The following is a 15,793-nucleotide window of genomic DNA, read 5'->3' as shown; positions in this document are numbered from 1 at the left end:
AGCCTTTCAGGCACACATCTGTCATTAGTCAGCTGGGGCCAGTGGTGTCAAAACAACGTCCTTCACAGCAGGCTGTCTCTCTAGGACCACCACTCTTGGTCTCAGCTCACCTTTGCTGAGACATGAAGGCTATCTGAAGTTTGTCCCAGAAATGGAGACCACAGAAAACTCAGAAACCATGGAAGCCACCTCATGCACAAACAGGCCAGCAGCACTTAATATTGCAGGAAGCCACAAGACCCAGCAAGGGCAGAAAAGCTGAGGCAAGAACCTTTTCCTGTGATTGGAAGACATGATGTTCGCTATTCTGTCTTCGGGCGTGAAGATCTGGCTCGGGGGGAGTGTCCAAGACCGCCCTGATGTATGGGAGGGCCTGGAACAGCAACATTTGAGACTTCCTGAAGTTCAGGGAGAAGCCCAAGCTGTGCAACAGGCTGCACATCTAGTACAAGTGTGCAGCTGATTGGTCTGGGGAGCGAGCTTGGACATGTCAGTTGCCCAGATAGTGAAACATGGATGCCCTCCCTTCTGAGGTGAGCCCCTATCACTGCCGGCAGCTTTGTGAAGACCCGGGGGTCTGAATGAGGGTCAAATGGCAGAACCTTGAATTGGTAATGGCAAACTCTCACTTCAAATCTCCAGTAATTCCTGCGTTTGTGTATAGGCACATGAAAGTATGCATCCTGGACATCCAGGGAGACCAGCCAATCCTGCAGGGCCTGAAGGATCTGAGCAAGAGTGATCATTATGAACTTTTCCTTGCATCAGAACATGTTCAAAAGCTGCAGATCTAGGATGAGTCGGGGCACCCCCCCCCCCGTCCTCTTTCGGCACCAGAAAATAGGTTGAGTACCAGCCTTGGACTTGTACACCGTAGGGTATTGGGTCTATGTCCCCTTTTGCCAGAAGCTGACGGACCGCCTCAAACCATAAAGGATATGGAAGCAAGGACTGTTTGTCTGGCTGGAGGTCAGCGACAGGGAGACTGTGTCCTTGGTGAATGACCTTTAAGACCCAGGCATCAGAAGTGGCAACACTCCAAACCACAACAAATTGGGATAATCTGCCTCCACTGACAGGTGGTGGAAGTGCGACTCCGAGGCCTCATGCCTGAGCAGCAGAAGGTACGGTGGAGGTTGCGACCCCTTCTTTGGAGGCACCTCTACCCTGACCCCGGCTGTGGAAGAGCACCTGCTTTCCGGAGGAGGCTTGACCCCCCCCCTCCAAACTCTAAGATGTCGGGATTAAAACCCTTGCATACAGGTTGCTGTTGCTGCACAGCCAGCCAAAACGATTTCACAGTCACCCCTGAAGCATCAACGTTCCAAACAGGTTGTTGAAGTCCAACAGCATGTCCAGATGCTTTTCCTTGACATCAAGGGCAAAACCGGACATCCACAGCCATGAGGGCCTTCACAAGATACTTCTGGTAGCCATTGTTCTGGCTATTCAGTCCTCAGTATCCAGGCCTGAAAGGAGGATCTGGCGAGAGGTCTCTTTGCCGTCATTGACCAGAGCCTCAAAACAATCTCTCATCTCACCCCCAGGGATGTGTTTCACTGCATCTGATATGGCGGACCAAAGTTCGAAAGAGAACTTGGCCAGTGCACAAGGGGCGTTGACACAGCGCAGTCTCAGGCGAGTGGAACCAAAGACTTTCCTGTCCAGGCATCCAAGCAGAGATGCATCTCTGGCTGCTCAGTGTCTGCCCATTCAATGCTATAGTGCGTGGAGGTCAAGAGCGAGATGCCAAATGATTTTTCAAGTGATGCATAGTCGATCATGGGCATCACAGGCATCCACAAATGCAACAGGATAGGGGTGACATCCCCATTTCATTCGGCATAATTTTAAACTCCACAGAGTACCAACGAATAATGGTATGGAACAGGATATTGGACGTTATGATGGGGTCTGTCAAATTGAGACTATCTTGACAGCTGCTCAACAGTAGTCTCCCAAACCGTATAACAAGAAGATGCAGCACTTGAATATTAATAACAATCTCTTGATCTGTATCTAGATCCAATAGCATGTTGCAAATCGTGCAGGACTATAGACATTCTCATTCTAAGAGGTTTGTTCCTCAAACCTTTGTTGTGGCTGGAAATAACTGTCTCGCAAATCACAATAGAAATCTCTTTGTTTGAAAGTGGAAAAGCAGACACAGGGTATATGTACTTTGTAAATCCTAGCATCTGTGGTTTCAGGGCTGTTGAATAATAATAGCACTTTACTGGTGCAATGTTAAAGGGGGTTACCAAATTGCTTAAAACTATTTTTTCTTTCGGATACTGTATTTGTTTTTAACAATTACTTTTTACTTTTCTAGCTTGCTTTATTGTTTTTGCATAGCTGTGTGGCCTTACATGAAAGCCACCAAATGAAGGGCCAGATGTGCTCACATTCCAAATTAATATATAATAAGTCTTAAGTACAGCACACTGCAAGAACGTACCAGTCCACCAATGTTAAACATGCTGGTTTGCACAAATGAAAAGCAAAAGCAGTGCTGAACTCCAAAACAAATACAACAGCAGCCCCACAAACAGTAGAGCAGAGGGGGTTACAATATAATAGGAATATTTTCAGGAGGTTAAATGTTAACTTCATTCTACTTACTACTTGCAAGTCATGGTTTTTCCTTTCTGAAATTCCCTTTTCATCGGAATTCTCCTGCTCATTGTCCGTGTTCTCATCTTTCACAACACTAATAGGGAAAAACGAATGCAATGTTTAACTGAAAATATTTCTGAAATAAATCACAAAAAGTCACCATGTTTCCAAATGGATTTAAATTGCAATGACATGGAACCTTCAGATCCAAAACATCAAGTTTTTTAAATTACATTGTTCTTGAAGAAAATATTGCACCATACTATACTACCACCGGTTCCAAAATTGAGGGGCGCTGGGAGCTATTTAGCTCCTGCTTGTTGCCTAGAAGAGCCTGGTTATTTTAATACTAATATCTACCTTTTTGGCTGTCCAGGCCAACTGATGTCGAACAAATATGCCTATGTGAATTTAACTCTGTGCATTTGGGAAAATCTATAAATAAACATTAGGAAACATCTATAGAACATTTACAGCAAAAGGGGTCATAAACAATGGATAAATATATACGTTTGCATCTCATGTGAAGATTGGATTCGTGGAATACTATGTACTAGCTCCTCGTTCTCCAGTGGTAGCTGCTAGTCACTAGCTAATGCGACATGCCAGGAGCTACTTTTAGCTCCTGTTTATCCAATCGTAATTTCGTTCCCTGCTACTATTGAATGGTTTAGGATTGTGTGGGGTCAAAAGAAATTATACTAGCAGCATATGCTAGAATATGCCAGATTTCCAAAAGAATTACAGTGAAGAATGGATAAATACCTTATAACTAGTTTGTTTGTATGGCTCCCACAGGAAAAATAAGCAACTCAATTTCTTTTCAAAATAATGCAGCTTCTGCTGCGACAACGCAGCAAAGGATTATGGAATTCATAACCGACTGCTGGGATGGCATGGTGGGGGCTAGGGTATGTTTTTTCTTCTCACTCCGGTCTCCCAAGACCAGAGCGAGGCAGAGAAAGCCCACAACTTCTGCTGCATCAATCCATGCCTCCCCAGTTCACCACCTGCAGTGGTAGTCGATGGGACAGAGGCAATGCTAGGTCAGGAGGACCATACACAACCGGTAGCGTGCAACTCTGGAGGATATTCCAACTCGGTGTTCACCGATTGACATCAAAGGTTGAGAGTGAAGTCATTTGGAGAATCATCTTGAAATATACCATTGTATTTAAGTACCCAACTATAATTCTACATGCAATAAATGGGACTGTGGCTCAAAAGAACAAGTTACTTTCTTACCTGGTAACGTTCTTTTGATGGGATGTTCCGACGATGTATTCCACATCTATGACAGGTAATCACCACAGCTGTGCGGCTTCATAAAATATTCTCACCGTCTGCGTCCTGCGTCGATGATGTCGATACGCTGTCCTCGAGGGTCTCCGTCAACCGACGTCACCGGATGTTATAAGTTGGACGCACGACGCCCGTAGCCTCAGTTGTAGTTTTTTCCCAGAACGTGTGGCACCAATCTTCTGCCAGAATGCCTACAGAAAGCCTTGCGGAAACGAAAGCTACAATCGCATAAGAAATTCTGTAGAGGGGCAGGTAGGGAAGGAGCGATGTGGAATACGTCGTCTGAACATCCCATTGAAAGAACGTTACCAGGTAAGAAAGTAACTTGTTCTTTGAAGGGATTGGTTCCTCCGACATATTCCACATCTATGACAGACTCCCGAAGCAGTACCAACGGATGGAGGTGGGAAAAGAATTTCGAATTTTAGAATGCCCAATCAAATTGCAGAATAGAGGACTGCCTTAACAAAGGCCAAATCTTGCCCATGGATAGAATCCAGGGAGTAGTGCTTGGCCAAAGTATGGACAGAGGCCCATGTGGCTGCTTCACAAATGTTACGAATGGGAACACCCCTCTGCAGAGCAGTATAGGCAGCCACACCCCTAGTAGAATGGGCCCTCAAGCCTACCAGAGGGTCCTTACCCGCCAGACGGTAGCATTCCGAGATAGACAAGATAATCCATCTGGACAAGTTCTGCTTAGTAACAACTTGACCCAAACGCCTTCCAGCATATCCTACAAAGAGCTGATCGTCCACTCTGACCCGGGACATGCGAGAGATGTAGAAACTTAAAGCTCTCCTAGGATCCAAACTATGGAGCCTCTCCTCTTCCTTACCAGGATGCGGAGGAGAATAGAACGCCGAAAGAATGACCTTCTGGCTTAAATGAAATTCCAACACAACCTTCGTAAGAAAAGAAGGACGTACCCTAAGGACGACCCTGTCCTTATAGAACACCGTGAAGGGTGGCTTAGCGGATAGTGCCTGCAACTCACTCACTCGGCAAGTGGAAGTAACCACAACTAAAAATACAGTTTTAAAGGTCAACAGTCTCAAGGGGCAAGAATGTAAAGGCTCAAACGGAGCTCCCATTAGGAATTTTAGAACCAGGTTCAAATCCCAACCGGGCACCTGGAAAGGTGACAGCGGGAACACATTAGTGAGCCCTTTCAGAAACTCAGAAATCAAAGGAATTTTAAAATAAGAACACTCCTAAGACGAGTGCTTAAATATGGACAGCGCCGCCAGGTAACCTTTAAATGGTACCCACTTGCAGGCCCTTGTGGGCTAACTAAAGCAAAAAAGACAGAACCACAGGAATGGCGCATGAAAAAGGATCCACATTCTTAACCCTGCAACAGTCGCAGAACTTTCTCCAACGGCAATGTTACAGGGACTTGATTGCGGGCCTTCTGGGCGAAAGCAACACCTTCATCACGTCTTCAGGGAGGTCCCAATCCTTATACCTCAACCTTTCAGAAGCCAAGCATGGAGGTTAAGGGACTCAGCCTCTGGATGAAGAACCTGAACCCCCTCCCGTGAGGGCAGATATACTCGATAGGGAGGACGGCGTGGAGGGCAGATGGACATGTCGAGAAGGTCTGGGTACCACGTTCTCCTGGCCCATGTCAGAGCAATGAAGATCATTCGGGAACCGAACCTCTGTAACCTCCGCAGGACTTGCAGAATGACGGGGACTGGAGGAAACGCGTACAGCAGTGGGAAGGACCACTCCACTACGAACGCGTCCCCTAAGGCTCCACAAGCAGAACCTTTCACACTTCCGGTTGCCACTGGTGGCAAAGAGATCCATTTGTGGGGTCCCCCAAAGGGCGAAGATCTCCAAGACAATCTCCTAAGCCAGCTCCCACTAGTGAGAGACCGTGCTCTGCCTGCTCGGAGCATCCGCCGCCACGTTTGTGTCTCCGATCAGATGAACTGCTGAGATCGAAATTTCCTGCTGGATGGCCCAGAACCAGAGCTGCATCGCCTCTCTGCCCAGAGGGAGAGACCCTGCTCCCCCCTTTTTGTTGAGGTAGTGCATGGCCACTGTATTGTCCGTCAGAATCAGAACATTCTTCTCTCGCAAACACGGCAGAAAAGCCTTCAGGGCTAGCCTGACGGCCCTCAGCTCTAACAGATTGATATGGAGTCTGGACTCTGACGGAGACCAACGACCAGTGACTGTCAACTCGTTGGCATGAGCTCCCCATCCCGTGAGGGATACGTCCGTCACAATTGTCACCTCTGGGCAGGGTAGCCAAAATGGAGCCCCCTTCATCAGAGTGCCTTCGACGGCCCACCACAGAAGATCCTGGGCGACCGAGGGCGGCACCTGAACAGGGTCCGACATCCTGCCGGAGGACTGCGACCACTGGAGCTTGAGAGCTCATTCCAGAGATCTCATCCGCAACCTGGCCTCTGGCACCAGAAGAATGCAAGATGCCATGAGGCCGAGCAACCTCAAGAATTCAAACGCCAGGAGACTCTGGGCATGTTGAAACTTGTTCACCATCTGCAGAATGTGATGAGCCCTCACCTGGGAAGGAAAACACAGCCCCAGGGATGTGTCGAGCACTGTTCCGATTTACTGGAGCCGCTGTGTTGGTATCAAGTGGGACTTCTTTAAGTTGAGGGAGAAGCCCAGCTTGTGAAGGGAGTGGGAGATGACGGACAGATGATCCAGGACTTGCTCGGGAGAGTGCGCCCTGATCAACCAATTGTCCTGGTAGGGGTAGACGTGAATCCCCCCTTTCCTGAGATACGCTGCCACCACCACCATCAGCTTGGTGAAGACCCTCAGGGCAGATGTCAATCCGAACGGCAGGACCCGAAACAAAGTGCGAGTCGCCACCCGTGAACCTCAGATACTTCTTGTGCTTGGGATGAATCGGCACAAGAAAATAAGCGTCCTTGAGGTCGAGAGACACCAACCAGTCCAGAAGTTGAAGGGCCTGGGGGACTTGAGAAAGAGTAACCATCTTGAACTTGTCCTTCCTGAGGAGCTTGTTCAAACCACGCAAGTCCATGATGGGTCTCAATCCCCCCCATCTTTTTTTGGGATAAAAAAATATGGGGAATACCATCCCTTGTTCCGCTCCGCTACAGGCACCAGTTCTATGGCACCTTTCTCCAGCAGGGATTTGATTACCTGCGCAAGGAGCGGATCCGGACTCTTCAAAGAGAGATTCCCTGGTGGATTGTCGTGGGGCCTCTGCCGGAAAGGAAGACTGTAGCCGTGGACTATGATCTCCAGAACCTACACATCTGAAGTAATGGCAGGCCATTCTACAAGATACTGCGCCAGCCTTCCCCCAACCAGCGAACCATGGGACATGGCCTCATGACTGAACTGAAGCGGCTGCAGCAGTGCCTGAGGGCAAAGAGGCAACTGACCGAGCGGCCTTGGCACCTCGAGTACCTTGTTTTACACCTCTGGTACTCCTACGGGGGCTCCTTTGACTTGCAGCTCCCCTCGATCTACTAAAGGAAGAGTAGTATCGAAAGGACCCACCCCTCAGAGTGTGAGTGAAATGTGCAAAGGCACACACGGAGCTGGCTGCCTGTAGAGCAATACCCCCTGAAGAAAAACCTTTCCTCGTCCCAGCCATCAAAACGTTTGTCGTCCCCATCAGGATGGATGGTAGGGTACGACGCCTGTTTAGCTAGGGCCGTAGCCGCCTGCACCACCAAACTCTCCAGAGTGGGGTGCATAGTCAAGTAGCTGGGGTTGCTACTGGCTGGCGGTATTTTTTCAGTAACGACTTGCTCACTGCTGGGAGACTCTCCGGAGCAGTCCAAGCCGCCGCCACCCTTCTCTGTAAAGCCATATGAAATGGCAGCACCGGGTCAGTGGATGGACCTTGGTCAAGGATATCTGTCAGGTCATCCTGCAGAAAATCCAATGGTTGCGCAGACCACCCCAAGTACTCCATCACCCTTGACATGAGGTGCCTGTATGAAGACTCAGCATGCGTACCACGCTCAGGCCTGCCAAACTCAACCTCCGGGGAGGTATCAAGACCACTGGCGTCGTGCAAAGACTGACGCAGGTCTTCCAACTGGCTATGACCAGATAACAAGTGATCGGGAACCACACCTCCCTCAGACTCCTCATCCACCTCAGAGATTTAATCCAGAGGCTGGAATAACTCCCTGGATGAAGGTACCGAAAAAGGATCAAAGACAGGCCTCCCTGACTTCTTCAGGGCCTTCCTCGGAGTCTCCTCCGGTACAGCCTCCACAAAAGGTGTCGAGGGCGTCAACGGAATCGGCAGCGACGTCGAGCATGGCGCCGATGGCGCTGACACAGTCCTTGAGGGTGGTGCCCAGAGCGTGTCCTTCGACAGCCTCGGCGCTGATGACTTCCTCGGAGGCAGAGCCTCGAGAGAGTCCCTAGACGGACATGGTGCCGATGGCGTCGACGTTTTCTTAGAAGACCTCAGGGGTTCTACCGGTCTCGAGGGCGTCAAGGACCGGGACGGAGCGGGCATGGCTAGAGTGATCAACCTTGCCGACCGGGACCTCGAAGGTTCCCAGAGATCGCGCCGACCACCCAAGCCTGAGGCGTGCGAACGGTAGCCCTAGCGCGTTCCTTGCCGGTTTCTCTCGAAAGCGCGGACGGAACGGAGCCCTGCAACTCAAAAATTGCCATCATTTCCTTACGAAATGCGTCTCATTACGCAGGAGAGGAATGCTTGGTAGGACAAGTGTCACGATCCGCCGTCCCTGCAAACTATGGTGGAAATGGAAGAAGGGCTACTGAGCGGAAACTAATGCAGCGCTCTAGTTGTTTACGGCGCATCACATACATATACGCGTCACGCCTAAGCGACGATGCATTGCAACCCTCCTTCTTTGGGTATACACGCTTGTTCTCCGTCCACTGTTCTGGTGGTTCTGTTTTCCCTAGTTTTCCTGCTGCCTTCCCGCCTTCCTTGCTGTGCCTTCTCTGTGCCTCCTTCCTTCCTTTTTCCTAGCGGTTCATGCTAATCTATCAACCGCCTTTCTGCCCCTCCTCTGTGCTCTGCTTTCCTTCGGAGCGTTCTTCCACCCAGAGCCCTCTCAGAGTTTTCCCCTTACACTTACCTTGTGTTTCTACCACGCATCTGTTAGCATTTGCGTAATCCTCTTCAGCACCTTCTGGAAAGACTGGATACGCCTTTTCGTCCCACAAAGTCGACTGCATTCAAGAAACCGCAGTTTAACATCGTCCCAGGGTTTTTTCAGCCTTGCTTTTCCCTGGTTGTGGGGCGGTCCCCCTGCAGGTCCCCACTGCCGGGCCGGCTGCTATTAGGCAGGGTGGCCTCCGGCGGGGCTCTTCCTAAGACTCATCCAAAAAAGCCGGAGCACGCCTGGAGAAGCCGGAGGGAGATATCTTCAGAAGACTCATCCGAGGAATCACAGACAGGTGAGGAGGAAGGGAATCTGGGTCAGAAGAATTGTTCTTGGATAGTTTACCCCACATTCATGAGAGTTTGCAAAGCCAAAAGATGGTCAGTTTAGAACAATACCAAGAGCTTGTTACAGCCATTCAAGGTATTACAGTCGAACTACAGACTTTAAAAACAAAGAACAATGCATTGAAGACAGACAATGCTGCATTAAGACAACAGTTCTTATGTAGAGAAGAAGATCGGGGAGATCTCCCACCAATATCCTTGTCATGCGGCAAATACGACTGGAATCCCAAAAGACTTAAAGAATTTATGGACGCCTGTCAAATTTACTTCACTTTTCGCCCCAAGATGTTTGAATTAGACCGGGCTAAAGTCGGATTTGTTATCTCAAACTTAACGGGTAATGCCCTGGCCTGGGCAACCCGCTGGTCACAGATGCCGATCTAGCCCTCACGGTTTATGGAACTTTTATCCAACAGTTCTGGACCAGGTTCGAAAGACCAGAGGTATTATTTACGTCTTATGAAAACCTCTTAGACACCAAACAAGGCATATCTGACGTTCAGACATATGTGACCAACTTCCAGAGGGTAGCCCAGGAGACTGGATGGCCAGACTCTGCAAGACAGACTTTATTCAGAAGGGGTTTACAAGAGGAGAGATTTCCCTAGCTCCACAAATTGAATTTCGACTGTCGGAGCGCCGGGCATAAAGAAATCGACCCAGGTTGCTTGCTCCTCACCTTCCTTCTCCCAGTGTGCAGACCACCCCAGAAAGGAATAAACCTTCAACAGAAGAACCCATGCAAATCGGGACTACCAGAGGACCCCTAACGGTTGCAGAGAGAAAACAGCGAAAGGACTTGAGCCTGTGCCTGTATTGCGGATCTGACAAGCATCTCCTGAGGGATTGTCCTGAGGTCCCTCCTAGGAGGTCGGGAAACGAACAACCCTGTCCGTGAACAGGGACACGGAAGGGGTCTATAGGGCCAATCGCTGTGTTTCAGAAAAGCCCATAGTAGAGGAAGTCTCACACCAGCTCATGATCCTCAAGGTGGTATTAGAATGGAAGAAGAACTGTAAGGTGGAATGCCTGGCCATGCTAGAATGCGGAGCAGCTGGCAATTTCATGGACGATGAATGGATAACAAAGCACGCCATACCTAGAAGAAGTAAGCATCTACCTATACCTGCGGAAGGGGTTGATGGCTCTCCCCTATCTTCGGGTCCCATCAAACAAGAGACTCATGAATTAACAGTCAGGATGAACACCCATCGAGAAAGAATTGCATTCGACTTGATAAGGGCGGCCCACTTCCCAGTGATCCTGGGAATCCCTTAGCTAAGGAGACACAATCCCGGTATTGACTGGAGCGCAAATATGATGGAATTTCGCTCTGACCTCTGTTTACACACCTGTTTGTCTCAACAGAATGAGCCGATTCAAGCTAATAACACGATGCCCATCAAGAGCGTGATTTGTATCCCGGAAGAATACCAGGAGTTTTCAGATGTCTTTTCCGACATCCAACCCAAGCATCTCCCACCTCACAGACCAGATGACTGTAGAATTGAATTAAAACCAGAGGCAGAGGTTCCGTTCTGGAGAATGTTCCCGTTGTCCCTACCAGAGAAAGACGCCCTGAGGGAATATTTGGCCACCAATCTACAGAATGGTCTCATCCGAGAATCGACCTCTTCTGCAGGGGCTTCTCTCTTCTTTATCCCCAAGAAGGGTACCCCGAAGCTCAGGCCCTGTATCGACTATCGATGTCTGAACAGTCAGACAATCAGAGACCGCTACCCGATGCCTCTCATCAAGGACAGTCTGGAGGCTGTGCAAGGAGCAAGATGGTTTACAAAATTGGATCTCAGGGGTGCATATCATTTACTAAGAATACATAAAGGAGACGAATGGAAGACAGCTTTTCGTACACCCCTGGGTCCCTTCGAGTACAGGGTAATGCCCTTTGGCTTAGTTAATGCTCTCGCTCAATTCCAAAGGTTTATGGACAAGATTTTCTCTCATTTGTTGTTCAGCAAGGTGGTAGTGTATCTGGATGATATATTGGTCTACTCAAAGACCCCTGGACGTAAAGGAAGTCTTGGAACGGCTCAGACATAATCATCTCTTCGCAAAACCTGAAAAGAGCCAGTTTGAAGCCTCTTCCGTTCCTTATCTGGGATTTATACTTTCATAAGACCAACTGACAATGGATCCAAACAAGGTCAAGGCAATATCCCAGTGGCCCACTCCCGCTTTGGTCAAGGATGTACAACGATTTTTAGGCTTAGACAATTTTTACCGGAAATTCATCACAGGGTTTTCCAACATTGTCCTACCAATAATCGCCCTGTTAAAAAAGGGTGTAAAGTTCACATGGTCAATCGAAGCCGATCAAGCCTTCCATCAATTAAAAGATGCTTTTACCACTGCTCCAATACTTAGCCAACCTGACCAGACAAAGCCTTTTATCACTGTCACTGACGCTTCTTATGGGGCCCTCGGAGCCGCTCTTTTACAGAAAAAGGAATACCAGTTGGAACACCCAATTGCTTATTATTCAAGAACCCTCAATTCTAGTTAGAAGAATTACTCGGTGATCGAAAAGGAACTCCTTGCCATTCGACAAGCTTGCGAGGAGTGGAGACATCTTCTGCAGGGAGCAAGGTTTCCCTTTCAAGTCCGCACGGATCATAGAAACCATAGCATCCTACAACAAATGGAATGCAGGAATTCCCGCCATGCCAGATGGGCATATTATTTTTCAAAATTTGGCTTCGAACTGACCTATCTACCAGGGAAGGAAAATCATTTTGCCGATGCTCTTTCTAGAAGTCATGGGGAAGAATCAGGAAAGTACTCAGGTCACGAATACTTACTGCAGGGTAAAACCTTTATCAACTCCATAAACACTTTCATACAAGATGTTCTTGAAGCCCAGAAAGACCCATCCACCACCCTTATTCCTCTCTTGACTCAGAGGGAACCTTTGGTTTTGGGAGGAAGGATTGCATCTTCCAACTCAGGAACTCAGGACCAAGGCACTTACATGGTGCCATGATATACCTACCGCAGGCCACTCTGGAACTATTAAGTCGACATTTCTGGTGGCCTAGGATGGCTAAGGATACCAAGGAGTATGTCTCCTCATGTCCCACCTGTGCAAGAAACAAATATAATACAGCAAAGCCCTTGGGACTCCTTCAACAAGACGGTCCTCCTTAAGGACCCTGGCAACACCTCTCAATGGATTTCATTGTAGAATTACCAGACCGGCAGGATACACGGCAATCATGGTGGTAGTCGATTCCTTTAGCAAATTGGGTCATTTCACTCCTATGAGGGGCACTCCGTCAGCTTCGGAGACGCCCTTGCCTTTCTCAGAGACATTGTGCGTCTACATGGAATACCGTTTACCATAGTTTCTGACAGCGGTACCCAATTCACCTCGAAATTCTGGACTGCTCTCTGCAAACAACTTCAGATCCAAAGAGCTTTATCTTCAGGTTTTCATCCTGAGTCCAATGTACAAACGGAGCGTCTTAACGCCACCCTCGAACAATACATAAGATGTTTTTGTCACCAAACACAGGATGATTGGCATCAGCTTTTACCGGTGGCTGAGTTTTCTTATAACAACACAGTACACTCAGCAATCGGAATGAGTCCATTCAAGTGCACCTATGGATACCATCCTCGTCACATCCCTTTTTCTACCATGGAACCCACCTCGTTACCTACCATCGATCACCTGCTGCACACACTCAGACACGCACAAGGAGGTTCAGGAGAACCTGTCGGACAGCCTCCAGAAGAACAAAAGATGGGCCGACAAGGGTAGAAGACCCAATCCTAAATGGAAATTCAGTGATAAAGTGTGGTTGTCAACCAAGCATCTTCCAAGATGGGTCCATCCTGGGAAGTTTGCCCCAAGATACATTGGTCCTTACTCAATTGAAAAATGTGTCAATCCGGTAGCCCTCCGACTCTCTTTGCCATCTTCCTTACGCAGAGTCCACCCTGTATTTCACACATCCCTGCTCAAGGAATACAAATTCGACCCATATAAAAGGCGACTGAGAAAGAAGACACTGACTCCAGAAGACACCCAGGAATATGAGGTCTCTCAAATATTGGACTCTAGGTACAAACAAGGCAGAGTCCAATACCTCATACTCTGGAAAGGGTATCCCTGGTCCGAAAGATCATGGGAACCCGAAAGGAATGTGAAGGCTCCCAGGCTCCTACATCAGTTTCATAGAAATCCTCAAGGCAAACCAGGAGGGGTGTCCATAAGAAGGGGTCATACTGTCACGATCCTCCGTCCCTGGAAACTATGGTGGAAATGGAAGAAGGGCTACTGAGCGGAAACTAATGCAGCGCTCTAGTTGTTTACGGCGCATCACATACATATACGCGTCCCGCCTAAGCGACGATGTGTTGCAACCCTCCTTCTTTGGGTATACATGCTTGTTCTCCGTCCACTGTTCTGGTGGTTCTGTTTTCCTGCTGCATTCCCGCCTTCCTTGCTGTGCCTTCTCCGTGCCTCCTTCCTTCCTTCCTTCCTTCCTTTTTCCTAGCGGTTCGTTCTAATCTTTCAACCGCCATTCTGCCCCTCCTCTGCGCTCTGCTTTCCTTCGGAGCGTTCTTCCGCCATTAGCCTTCTCAGAGTTCTCCCCTTACACTTACCTTGTGTTTCTACTACGCATCTTTTAGCATTTGCGTAATCCTCTTCAGCACCTTCTGGAAAGACTGGATACGCCTTTTCCTCCCACGAAGTCGACTGCATTCAAGAAACCGCAGTTTAACATCGTCCCAGGGTTTTTCAGCCTTGCTTTTCCCTGGTTGTCGGGCGGTCCCCCTGGAGGTCCCCATTGCCAGGCCGGCTGCTATTAGGCAGGGTGGCCTCCGGCGGGGCTCTTCATAAGACTCATCCAAAAAAGCCAGAGCACGCCTGGAGAAGCCGAAGGGAGATATCTTGAGAAGACTCATCCGAGGAATCACGGACAGGTGAGGAGGTGAATCTGGGTCAGAAGAATTGTTCTTGGATATTTTACCCCACCTTCATGAGACAAGCTACACACCGTCTGGCGGAGTCCTCGGACGAGGACGGGGAAGGCGACCGATGACGGCACTTCCGCGAGTGCCTCGAAGAGGCAGAGGAATGGCGGGAACCACTCCGGGACCGAGACTCCCCGGACTTACGCCGACGATGCGGAGAGTCGCCCCTCGAATCGTCAGTCGAAAACCCAGCGGATTTCGACTTTCGGGGCTTGGAAACCCTATCTACCGACAGCTTCTTCTTTCGCTCCCGCAAGGCCGTTGACGTCAAAGACTGGCAATCATTACAATCATCGGTAGCGTGGCCCTCGCCGAGGCACCAGAGGCAGACGTTGTGGGGGTCCGTAAGTGACATCTTGGAACCGCAGTCCAGACACTTCTTGAATCCCGACCGCAGGGTAGAAGAAGAAGAAGACATGGTCTTAATTACACCAACCAAGTTTGAAGAACCGATACAATCAGAAGACCCGAGGCGTGCAGAGATCTCCGAAGCGAACATGTTCGCGGAAAAAACGGAACTGAGGCTACGGGCGTCGTGCGTCCTACTTATAACATCCGGTGATGTCGGCTCGACGGAGACCCTCGAGGACAGCATATCGACGTCATTGACACAGGATGCAGACGCCGAGAACATTTTCCAAAGCAGCACAGCTGTGGTGATTACCTGTCATAGATGTGGAATACGTCGGAGGAACCAATCCCTTCGAACCTGATTTACATGGTACATTAACGAATTTCTGTATTAACTTCAAAACGCACAAAATGAGGCTAACACGTTTTTAAAAAAATCTTCAAAAACAAAATTATTAACAGTCCATCACACTTGTTAGATAATTTGGAAAATAATTAGAAAGGCTGTAATACATCAGAAGACAACCCTATCAAACAGAGCAAATATGGATAGTATTACTGAGGGATATTGTAGGAGGGGCACACAAAAAATATCGGTTTGCTAGATGGCGAGTGGAAGAGTTTCACAATTGTAGCACAAAATAAATACTCTCGTAGCCCAGAGGTGGTATGTAGAGGGCCCAGTCAGTCTGACCACAACCTTAGGGAAAAGTCAGCAAACAGACCAAAAAATGAACCTCGGTGTCAGGTAAAAAGTAATGCCATACTTCAATATTTTTAATATTTTTTTTTTCTTTGTTTTAATGTCTCTTGAATTCCATTGCTTTAGTAAAGGAACATAAACATGAGCAATCTAAATCCCAAAAGCATAAACGTTCCAAAGTCAGAAATGATCGAGGTAAATAATGACCAAAAGTGCATGCAATAAAACCCTCTTGAAAATATACACTTGCCATACTTGGAGTCCCATTTGAGGCACTAAAACGAATAATCAAAGGCTTATGGGGAACAAGTGGCAAATGTTGCAGAAAACGTGAGATGTGATAAAAACAATTTTAA

The 15,793-nt window shown here is 48.5% G+C and overlaps 1 protein-coding gene across 8 annotated transcripts in view; it reads right to left on the bottom strand.

Annotated features, from left to right (window-relative positions):
- KIF21A (kinesin family member 21A) overlaps positions 1 to 15,793 on the bottom strand; it is a 2,335,619-nt gene that overhangs the window by 1,303,173 nt on the left and 1,016,653 nt on the right. For all 8 annotated transcript variants that reach the window (XM_069629214.1, XM_069629217.1, XM_069629219.1 and 5 more), the window contains one exon: positions 2,623 to 2,710. In XM_069629214.1, coding sequence (XP_069485315.1) covers positions 2,623 to 2,710 — 88 coding nt within the window. The remainder of the gene's footprint in view (positions 1 to 2,622; positions 2,711 to 15,793) is intronic.

This window comes from Ambystoma mexicanum, chromosome 12, assembly GCF_040938575.1.
Source record: "Ambystoma mexicanum isolate Mex_15411 chromosome 12, UKY_AmexF1_1, whole genome shotgun sequence".
Taxonomy (NCBI): domain Eukaryota; kingdom Metazoa; phylum Chordata; class Amphibia; order Caudata; family Ambystomatidae; genus Ambystoma; species Ambystoma mexicanum.
The sequence above is the reverse complement of the archived record's forward strand: the minus strand, read 5'-3'. Positions and strand labels throughout refer to the sequence as shown.